The following is an 11,595-nucleotide window of genomic DNA, read 5'->3' as shown; positions in this document are numbered from 1 at the left end:
ATCTCCTGGCAAGCAGGACCTTAATACTCATAGCAGTTGTTTGGGAGGACAGATGTCTTCATAATGAGAGCTCCCCCATTTCCTACTCCTTTCCCACCTTTTATTACTGAGTGTGACATCACATGGTATGGAATATCCCTTTGGTTGGTATGGGTCAGCCACCCTGGTGATGTCGCATCCCTACCTCTTGCCCACCTCCTGCTTCCTGGCTTTGGGGGGCTTTGAGGAAGTCCTGATGCTGTGCCCTCTGCTCAGCAGTCAGCACCTCTGCTCACACAGACAGTAGTGATTCCTGCACCAAGGACAGACCTTCAACAGCGCTGGCTAGTGCAGCAAACTCCTCAATGACTCAGTCCTTTGGCAAGATCCAAGGTTCCAACACGTGTCATTAGAGTGAGTGTCCAGCACAGATATTTGTTGTATTGCCGGGACGTCATCTCAGCGCCAGAGGTCCTGGACTTGGGCTTAGGAAGAAACCTGTACAACAAGCTCTTGGAAACAAGACCACTGCAGAAAACGGAGGAAACCCAATGTGGCTGTTCTGAGGCTCCCTCGGGCCCATGCTGTTTAACTCCAGGCCCTGCAAGGGGACTTCCAAGCACCGGCAACAACCCCACGTGGCTCCGGCTGTGGCTGTGCACCTGCCTCGCCCTCGTCCCACCTGCCCGGCCCCACGCACTGCAGGGCACCCCCTGATGCCCCCAGCTCCGCAGGCCGTTGGCTGCCTTTGCTGCAAGGGCGCGCTGCTGGCTCTTGTCTGGCTGGGTGTCTCCTGCACCCAAAACCCTTTCCTGCAGGTCTACTTCCTTGGCAGCCAGCCCCCACCCCGTGTTACTCTGGGGGTGGTTCCAGCCCAAGAGGAAAATCCTTTTCTTTGCTCCTTTGCACCATCATGAGACTCTGGTCAGCCCCTTCCTCCAGCCTTCCCACGTTCTCAGAAGCCAATTGTGACCTACGCTGTCACCACCTGTGTGCCCCGGTTGGGGACCATGCACAAACTGACCAAGGGTGCCTTCCTTCCGACTGCTTGTGGCCTTAATGAAAGCATTCTGCAGGACTGGATGTCTCTGGCATTGCCAGCTGCTACTTGGGCAGAAGGTGCCCTCCATGTCAAAGGTGCTGGGCAGGGCGCGTGGGAAGGGCTCCCAGGAACTATGAACACTGTGCTTGATGGGCAGCCATAGTGAACCACTCCAAATGCTGAGCATTCATCTGGTGCAAGGAGGGGATCAGTTTACTCTTGGCACTGTGTGATCCCTTTGCTGTGATATCCCACACGCATAGGAGCGACAGCTGCCCCTTTGACTTGAGGAGAACCAGCCTGACATGGGCTGGATGGGAATCTGTCCCCTCTGCTATGCAATTCTAGAACAATGCTGGCAGGCCTTTATAGACAGGTGTGAGGAGATGGCCCTGGCTCCAGCACTGACTCCCAGGAGGACCTAGCAGTGGCCAGGGGGTGGAAATCCCTGACTGATACGCACCATCAGGAGCCTCACAGCAGTCTGCTTCTCCTGTACCAAGGATCCAAACTGATACGGTCCTTGTTGGGGCCTGAATTCTGCAGGAACAGAGGGTGATTGTTGCAGCGTGAGGAAAAGGAGGGCTCAGGAGAAAGGAGCTGTGTTTCAGTGCCTCTTCCCTGCACACATCTCTGCCAGGCTGGTGCCATCTCCATTCAGCTGCTCTCAAGCTCCTTCTGAGCCCGGGAACCTGCTTCCCTGCAGAACTCATGCACAGAGCAGGGGAGAGTGCTGCCAAGTGCACATTCCCTCGTGATAAAGGGGAAACAAGGACACAACCATGTTCTCATCTATACCTGCATGGAGTCCTGCACAAATATGTGCATGCATGTGCATTCACACAATGTCAGCTGCACAGTGGCTGTCACAAGACAAGAGCAGATGTGTGAACACAAGCAACCAGGCACTCAGGTGAGTGCACAAGGTGAGCCTACAAAGAGAGGTGCTATTCTAGATTTTGTTCTCACAGCAACTGGGGCTGGTGGGAATGTGAAACTCAAGGGTAGCCAGGGCTGCAGTGACTGTGAAATGGTGGAATTGAGGATCCTGAGCACAGCAAGGAGGAAGCACAACAGACTTGCTGCCCTGGACTTCTGGAGAGCAGACTTTGGGCTGCTCAGGCACCTATCTGCTTGGTAGTGTACCATGATACAAAGCCCTGAAGGGGAGATGGTCCCAAGGAGGCTGGTTAATATTCAAGGATCACCTCCTCCATGCTCTGGAGCGATGCATCCCAACATAGAGGGAGTCAAGCAAAATGCCAAGATACCTGCGTGGATGAACATGGAGCAATTGGCTGAACTCAAACATGACAGAAAAGGCCATAGAGGGTGGGAGCATAGACGGGTAACCTGGAAAGAATACAGAGACATAGTCTGATGGGGCAAGTTAGGAATCAAGTTAAGAGAGCTTAATGGAAGACAGAATTGAATTGGAAGACAGAAATGAAGCCCCATATCCTCCTCTTCTGAAGAAAAAGGGATCTTGCAATAATAGACATCTCATCTGATGGTGGTTTAGTGCTGTGCTGGGACTTGTAGCTCCTTGCCACGGGAGAGAGGTGAAGAGAGAAGTTCTGTGTAGAGAGAGGCTGGCACATGCTGCTGAGGCAGCCTTTTGGATTATGCGCTACCTGATTGTCTCATTGCATCAGGCTGCTCTTTGAATGGCCTTGTCAGGACAAAGCGGTGAAGACTATGAGCCTCCTCATGCAACCTGGAAAGAATACAGAGAAATTGTCTGAAGAGCAAGTTAGGAGAGCTGAATTGAAGAGAATATTTAGCCAAGGAAAGAAGCTTTGTTTCCATGCTTGGCTGCCTAGACAGAAGCATGGCCAGAAGGTGGAGGGAGGTGATTCACGGCCTCTGCTCCGCTTCAGTGAGACCCGACCTGGAGTATTGTGCTCAGCCTTGGGGCCCTCAGCATAGGAAAGATATAGACCTGTTAGGATGGGTCCAGAAGAGAGCCATGAAGATAATCAGAGGACTGGAATATGTCAGGGGATAATGGTTTAAAACTAAAAGCAAGACAATTTAGATGAGATATTAGGAAGAAAATCTTTACTAATGTGGATGAGGTCAAAAGCCAGTAGAACAAATCACACACCTGGGGAGGCAACAAGGGACCATCAGAGTGAGTTGAGGAGGAAAGGAAGGGAAGGATATGGCACGTCCTCATTCATAGACACAGTTTGGAATCCAACTGAAGCTCATGGGAGCATCTTCCTCAGAATGGAACTTCAAACAACCCCAATAGAGTGACCAAGACAGACATCATCTGACTGCCTGGGACCCGTCCAGCACTTCCGGTGAGTCTTCTGCCCTCACTGATGCATTCCTGCCCTAGAAATCCTTGGACATTTCATCCCAGCACTCTAAAGAAACCGTCACTGGGGAACGTCCATGGCCTAAATCTGAAAATGAAAAGGCAGCAGTGCAGGACACCAGCTCACAGCCCATATCATTTGTTGGGATGGTTTGCATTCAAGATGAGCTTGTCAGAAAATTGTTACCTCTGCCAAGGGTGCCTCTGGGCCTGCAGCAGTGAAGTAACCGTATAAAAGGCAGCCCAGCTCCCCGCTCTCTTATCCAATTCTCTCGCCTCATTCTCCTTGGGAACCAGGTGAGTCTGAAACCCTCTCTCCTCTTGTAAAATGGAAGGGATCTTGCATCAACAGACATCTCATCTGGTGGTGTTTCAGTGCAATGCTGGGCCTTGGAGTTCCTTCCCATGGGAGAGGAGTGGAGAGAGATGTTCTGTGTAGAGAGAGGCTGGTACATGGTGCTGAGGCACTTTTTGGATTATGTGCTACATGACTGTTGCATTGTATCAGGCTGCTCTTTGAAAGGCCCTATCAGGACAAAGCGATGAGACCATGAGCCTCAAGACCATGAGACTCCTGGCACAGCCTCCACATCCACCCTCAGCAGTTGCCCACGCTCCTTTATGGTGGGATAACCAGGCTGCTCCTCACCTACCCATGTGCTCTGCTTCCTCTCTACCATCTTTCCCAGGTGCATCTCCAGCCCCAAAACATGTCCTGCTATGACCAGTGCCTGCCATGCCGGCCTTGTGGCCCGACCCCACTGGCCAGCAGCTGCAACGAGCCCTGCGTCAGGCAGTGCCAGAACTCCACCGTTGTCATTGAGCCCTCTCCTGTGGTGGTGACCCTGCCTGGCCCCATCCTCAGCTCCTTCCCGCAGAACACCGTTGTGGGATCCTCCACCTCCGCTGCCGTTGGCAGCATCCTCAGCTGTGACGGAGTCCCCATCACCTCCGGCTGCTGTGACCTCTCTGGCATTTCCAGCCGCTACTGTGGCAGAAGGTGCCTGCCCTGCTAAAGCCACTGCCCATGGCCCTGGGGTTTTTCTCCAAGGAACTATGAAGCTGGTGCTGGACAAAGGAGGAATCTTCAGGCCCTTGCTTTCTGAATGACTGACCTTCCTTACCTCCTCTGGCAAACATTGGCAGAAGCCAGATCAGGGGCTATCCTGAGTTTTCTGAAAACATGGCCCATGTCTCTCCTTCCACCCCTCCACCTACCTCCTTCTCTCCCTTTTCTTTGTGTTCTCCTGCTCCCTTGGGCTGTGGGGATTCTCAGAGATAGCCCTCCCACTGCAGGAACAGCAGACACATGCCCTGTATGAACTCCACCATAGGCAAGGGACACTGCCTCTGTGTTGGCCCTGGTGATCCCTGCACTGAGGGGCCTCTGCTCAGAGTGACCTCCTTTCCTCTCTACACTCATTAAAGATTTCTGCATCCCAGCCTTGTTTGTACATGTTTCTCCCCTCCACATATGCCCTCCTGAGCTGTCCAGGGAGAATGTAGCAGTGGGGGAAAGGCCAGGGAAGTAGTGGGGCATCCATGGAGAAAAAAGATTTTACATAGCTAAAGGTGGCTGATCAAAGTGGACATGGAGGAGCTGAGATTGGGTCTGAAGGAAGAAGAGCAGTTTGTTGGAAGTGGAGTTAACGTGTTGCTTGTATTCACTGAAGAAGAGCTTGTGCAAAAGTGGCTTCTGGTATGGAAGACAAGACCTCAGGGATCGTGAGGCAAAGAAGCCTGAAGATTCCAGTCAGTGGCTCCTTGAGGTCTATTTGGTTATCTGTTGGCAGGAACCTGACACAGGCTGGAAGGCTTGGCATGGACAGCATCAGTCTGCAGGGCTTGCGGGGTTCTTCCTTCAGGAGTCCCTGAGAGCCAAAGCCTTTGGGTTTCCCGAGAGGGCTTTGGGGCCAGACACGCTGGAGCAGGCAGGTGTAGGCAAAGCAAGTAAGGAACAGGGGAGGTGGGAGACTCAAGTATATCAAGGAAAGAGCATTGCAAGCATGTATCTGGAGTATATGGGTCAGCAAGGCTGGCTGTTGGGTTTGAGGACTTTCTCCAGCAAGGGAAGTACAGAGGGGAGAAGGGGAAAGCAGAAGAAGAGGGAAGGAATCTCTGCATGTCTGGGAGCACCCTGAAGAGGAACTGTGAGCCCTGTGCCAAATTTCCACACCTGTTGATTTACAGGCCTCTCTCTCTGCAATATGTTAGTGACTTGAAAGAAGCAGTGGGAGCAGAACTGTGTGGAGGTCTCTCTGGTGCTACACACAGCTCATGCAGTCAGGTATGCCCCTCCAGTCACCCAACAACGCTGGGTGTGCCATACTGCCCCCTCACACCTAGCTGGGTCCGACCCACATCAGACCCCCAGCGACCTACCCGGAAAAACTAATGGGCCTCAGCAGGACCGGTCCGGGACAGGGCTGGACTGGCGGGGGAACCTCCGCGGGTGTAGCACAAGACGGCCCCCGCCGGCAGAGCGGCAGCGCCCCCTGGGATCTGTGCCCCTGCCTCGCCCCCGCCACACACGCCCGGCCCCGCCCGCCACGGTTCCTGCACGGCCGCAGCCCCGGCTCCTCTCCCCGTGGCTCTCAGGGCGCAGTAATACACCGCCGCGTCCCGAAGACGGGGCTCGGTGAGCCACAGGGCGCTGGACCGGCGGTCTGCTGCCACCTCGAGCCTCCCCGGCAGGTCCGTCAGTGCTTTGGAGCTTTTCATACTAAGCACGAGGAATGCGGGTCCTCGGCCCGGGAGATGGCGGTACCAGTGGATGACTTCACCAGTTTGGATGTTGGGGTGTGAGCAGGTGATGTTGATGCCGGTGTTCTCCCTGGTCTCTGCCCACGGCTCCTGCTGCACCTGGGCTCTGCCTGCAGCCACTGCCAAGAACAAAAAAAAAAAAAAACAACTCAGCAAATGGCTTTGCTGCACCGAAAATGTCACGCTGGGCGAGAGGGGAGAAGAAAACGGCTGACAGCTGATGGGAGCATTTCCTCAATAGAAAGCACACAAAGCCATTTCACTGGGAATGGTTATTAGGGGACCAAATCAGAGCACGGCTGTTTGAAAGGAGAGTCCAAGCCAGGAGGAGAAGGGAAGCAGGCAGGAATGAGTGGGGGTGTGCCGAAAGGAGAGGAGGGAGGCAGGGAGCAAAGCAAGGTGGGAGGGAACTGCCAACTGAGCTCGCTGGAGGCAGGCGGGATGGCTGCAGAGGGAGGCCAGAGGGGAGCGAGGTCCGTAAGAAGCCGGCGGGCCAGAAGCGAGGGCAGCCCCGTCCCGTCCCGTCCCGTCCCCGGCGCCGGCAGCCCCGCGCACCCAGGAGCACCGCGGCCAGCGCCGCCAGCCCTGCGGCCCGGCCCTGCCGCATCCCGCCGCTCCGCCGCCCGCGCCGCGCTGCCCCCGCCAGCCCCGGCTCTGCTCCGCCCGCGGCGCCTCCTCCCCGCCGCCGCCGCCCGGCGCCGCCAGCTCCGCCCCGGGGCCGCTCGGGGGCTGTCCCGGGCTGCGAGTGCTGGGCGCCTGTGGGCGGGCAGGGCTTCGGCTGCTGCCCGCGGGGCTCTGCCCGTCCTGCAGCCCAGCCCGGGACACGGAGGCGTGGAGGCGTGCGGGGAAAGGCTGAGGCAGCTCCTTCGGCACGGGAGAGGAGAGGGGAGAGGAGAAGGAGTGGGAGAAGTCCAGAGATGTAGCGGAGTATAGGGTGAGGAGAAGATGGAGAGGGCAGAGGAGACGAAGAGAGGGTGGTGAAAAAGCAGCTGCCCGTCTGCAGCGTCCCCAGCAGGAGGGGCACGCAGAGGGTAGGGGGCCGGCCTGATCAGGGCAACGTGGCACTGCTAAGCGACTGTCACCGATCTGTGGCTGCAGTTCCAGCAGCAGCGCAAAGCCAGAAGTCGGAACGGGTCAGCTCGTGTGCTGGTGCACGGTGCTGAAACCAGCAACCTGAACCCTGGGGCCCCACCAGCTTGCGTCGCGGGTAGAGAGTCTCTGTCCAGGCCGAGGGCTGTGGCTGCCACTTTCCCCATTACAGGCTCCACTGTTATGGAAGCTGAGCACATATCCGTGAGACACACAGACAGGGACATGCACACCCCATTTGAGGAATATACACCCAGAACAATATTCACAGTAGCTGCTTTTGGGGGCCCAAACCACTCTTGACACATTTGCCTGGAGGCTGAGACCCCGTTTCCCTGCTCCAGGAGCTTCATGGGGACCCCCTGGCTCCAGCCACTGATAGCACAGGCAAGTGGTGTCCTCATGCAGAGCCTTACTCCAGCAGCTGGCACCAAACGTACTCCTGCTGCTCCACCAGGATCTGGCACTTTCTTCTTGTAGCACGTGTGCATGGGACAAAGTGAGATTACACAGAGGTAAGGAAAGATTCCAGAAGAGGACAGGACAGATGGTGGTGTTCAGGTGCAGGTCCAGCTGCACAAGTACATGGAGTGGCCCCTTTTGCACCCTGCTCTGTCTGCCCTCGTGTGCTCCTCGCAGTTCCCCTTGCCCTGCACATCCCCTCATAGGTTTGTATAGGTCTGTCCTGCACCCATTCCAGCCTGTGTACTGGCCCACAGCTGTAACAGTTGCAAGGCCCAAGTTGATCTTCCTGGCAGTGGTGCCTGTGGCTTTGTGATAGGCCAGTAACTGGTGTAAATGGTGAGGTTTGTCTTTTCTTAGCATCCCAATTGACAAGGTCCCCAATCTGATAACCTCACTGGCATAAACTCAGTCACAGCCTCATGTACCCACCACAAGTGGTGCAACTGCCCACATTTGGTCTCCTCACTGCCTCCCTCATCGTCTCTCAGTCAGGATTGTGACCCTGTGTGTTCTTTTGTGCTTCCTGCTGTTCTTTCTCTCTATCCCCCTACCAAATGCTGATGGGCTGCTTCTAGGGAAGGAAAGAAGGAGGATAAGAAAGAAAGAAAGAAAGAAAGAAAGAAAGGAAGGAAGGAAGGAAGGAAGGAAGGAAGGAAGGAAGGAAGGAAGGAAGGAAGGAAGGAAGGAAGAAAAGCAAGCTGGAAGGTATGAAATGAAATCAGGGCTGTAGAAGCAGTGAGACAGCTGCCCCCAGTCCTCCATTGTGGATGAGCATGGAGGAACACCGTGGTACTGAAAGCAGAGATAAATCACAGCATACAAAACAAACAAACCTCTGTTTCTCAGTTTTCCCATGGCTTCCTTCAGCCTCTGGGACCTTAGGCTGTAGGTTGGTGTATGGAGCAGGTGTATCACAGCCCTGGAGAAAATGGACACCACTTTGTTGAGGGAGACCTTGGCAATGGGGTGGGTATAGAGGAGGGAGTATGGTCCCAGGCACAACACAACCACAGCTAAGTGAGAGTGAGTGGACAGTATCTTGTGTCTCCTCAAAGGTCTACATTCAGAGGGAGACCACAGAGCACCCTGCAGGAGCTCAAGGAAGACAGGAAGTCCTCTAGAAAACTGCTGGTGGTATTGTAGCCAAGGAGCACAGCAGTCCAGAAGCTCTCAGCAGGGGCCAGCTGCATGACATCAACGACCTTGATGAGAGAATAGTGTCCACCCTCAGCAAGTATGCCAATGATACAAAGCTGGGAGGAGTGGCCGACACACTGGAAGGCTGTGCTGCCATTCAGTGAGACATGGGCAGGCTGGAGAACTGGGCAGGAAGAAACCAAATGAAGTTTAAAAAGAGCAAGTGTAGAGACCTGCAACTGGGAAGGAAAAAATGTATGTATCAGTACAGTCTGGGGGATGATCTGCTGGAGAGGAGCTGTGAGGAGAAGGACCTGGGGGTTCTAGTGGACAGCAGGTTGACTATGAGCCAGCAGTGTGCCCCTGTGGCCAAGAAGGCCAATGGGGTCTTGGCATGCATAAAAAGGAGCATGGGAAGCAGGTCAAGGGAGGTGATCCTCCCCTCTACTCTGCCCTGGTCAGGCCTCACCTGGAGTACTATGTCCAGTTCTGGGCTCCCCGGTACAAAAAAGACAAGGATCTCCTGGAAAGGGTCCAGAGGAGGGCCACAAAGATGATACAGGGTCTGGAGCATCTTCCCTATGTGGAAAGGCTGAGATACCTGGGTTTGTTCAGCCTAGAGAAAAGAAGACTGAGAGGGGATCTCATCAATGTGTATAAATGCCTGAGGTGTGGGAGACAGAGGGACTTGGCCAACCTCTTTTCAGTGGTTTGTGGGGACAGGACAAGGGGTAATGGCCACAAGATAAAACAGAGAGAGTGTCGCACCAACATGAGAAAGAACTTCTTCACAGTGAGGGTGACAGAGCACTGGCTGCCCAGGGAGGTTGTGGAGTCTCCTTCTCTGGAGATATTCAAGGCCCATCTGGATGCCTACCTGTGCTATCTGGAGCTTGGAGAGAGTCTTGATGCTGTGCCAGCACTGCTCCACAGTAGCTCAAATATTGATACAATGGCAGTGCTGTTCTAGCTCCAAGTGTAGAGCACAGCACTCTACGGGCTGCTCTGGGGAACGTTAACTTCATCCCAGGCAGCCCCAGTTCAGGCAACTGCACACAAGAGAGGAACGTGTGTGTGAACATGACGCAGTGTGCACTCAGCTGAGACCCCATCAGAAAACAAGCCCGGCAGTTTCTGAACAGCATTTAGACGAAGTACATGGTTTGAAAAGGTACCCAGAGAGACTGCACAGAGAAGGGAGATGGACTGGGAGCCTTGGAGAAGGCACTGGAGACAGAGTTCTTGGCAAGACAGTGGCAGCTTTCTTGGGCTTTGCTAATAAGCGCTAAGAAACCCATTTGTTAGTCTGAGTAGCAGCAGTAAGGAATGTGCTAGAGTACACCATGGTGAGCACTGGTTGATGTCAAGAGAGACATAAGCTTTCATCTTACAAGTAGAAGTTCTATGATTTATTTATCTGTTTTTGTTTTTTTTTTTAAACAAAAACATGGAAAGTATGGGAGAGAAGAAAGAAGTCTCTACCGACAGGACCTGCACTCTGTGTCTTGTTAAAATCCACCTTGCTCTCTCTGATGCTGCAAAAAAGTAAGGTCACCTGCACAGGAAAGATTTAGTTGCTTTCTACATTTCTATTCTTGTTCTTTCTAAATAAAACACACGATTTCCTGTTGGGCCTTTCTTCTGAGATCCAGAAAGGCCCTGAACAAGCAAGCCCCCCTCATACAGACATCCCTGGGTCAGAGCAGGAGGAGGCAAAACAGGCCAGCAGGTTTTCCCTGAGGGCAGTGTCAGCAGGGGTAGGGTCACAGGCAGGAGCTGGGTCACCTGTAGCCAAAAGGGCCTCTGACAGTCCCTAGGGAGTCACTCAGACTGACATCATTTGCCTTTACTGGACTTTTCCAGCACGTGAGCTGAGTCTTCTGCCCACACTGAAATGCGTTGCCTGGAAATACTTGGGCCTCCCTACCCATCACACAAAAGTTGCCTTCTCTGGGGAAGGGCATAAAGCAGGAAATTAAGAATAGCATCACAGAAAGGAAATACACAACACATATCATTAGGTGGGATGTTTTGCATTCAAGAGCAGCTTGTCAGAAAATAGTCCCTGCTTCAAGGGATGCCTCTGGACATGGAGCAGCTAAGGCCCACTATAAAAGCCAGCCCAGCTCTGTGCTCTCTCATCCACTTCTCTGGCCTTCTTCTTGTTGGGAACCAGGTGAGTGTGAAGCCCCTTCTTGTCCCCCTCATAGTCCAAAGGCAGGTCTCAAATTTATGGACCTCTCAGCTGCTATCATCTGTGTTGCATCCCAAATCTTGGGGCTGCTGGTAGTGGTAGAGGGAAGCAGTTAGAAGGTTTGTCATGAAGACTGGACCTTTACTATGATGGCTCCAGTGCTAGGGTCTAGGCTGTAACAGATAAGTTTTGGTGGCTCTTTTTGGGCCCTGGCAGGATGAGGCCAAGAAGCATTGGCATATCCCTGCACAGACTCCAACTCAAAGCCCTGCCTGTGCAGTTCCCTCTTGGTGTGGTGACAGGCTGCTCATCACGCATGCCCATGTTGAGCTTTCTCCTTGCCCTCTCTCCCAGGTGAACCTCCTGCCCCCAGACATGTCCTGCTACGACCAGTGTCGGCCATGCCAGCCGTGCGGCCCGACCCCGCTGGCCAGCAGCTGCAACGAGCCCTGCGTCAGGCAGTGCCAGAACTCCACCATCGTCATCCAGCCCTCTCCTGTGGTGGTGACCCTGCCCGGCCCCATCCTCAGCTCCTTCCCGCAGAACACAGCTGTGGGATCCTCCACCTCTGCTGCCGTTGGCAGCATCCTCAGCTGTGAC

At 54.2% G+C, this 11,595-nt stretch overlaps 1 protein-coding gene across 1 annotated transcript; it reads left to right on the top strand.

The window, feature by feature from the left end:
- Window positions 1–4,057: 4,057 nt before the first annotated feature.
- LOC309887494 (feather keratin Cos1-1/Cos1-3/Cos2-1-like) lies at window positions 4,058–4,363 on the top strand (the record flags this gene model as incomplete). The annotated part of the gene is made up of 1 exon (XM_082779251.1): window positions 4,058–4,363. The coding sequence occupies one exon, from the start codon at window positions 4,058–4,060 to the stop codon at window positions 4,361–4,363; it is 306 nt and encodes a 101-aa protein (XP_082635377.1).
- Window positions 4,364–11,595: the final 7,232 nt, after the last annotated feature.

Source organism: Aythya marila, assembly GCF_965140915.1.
Source record: "Aythya marila genome assembly, chromosome: 25".
Taxonomy (NCBI): domain Eukaryota; kingdom Metazoa; phylum Chordata; class Aves; order Anseriformes; family Anatidae; genus Aythya; species Aythya marila.
Note: the sequence above shows the minus strand (reverse complement) of the source record. Positions and strands in the feature narration are given on the sequence as shown.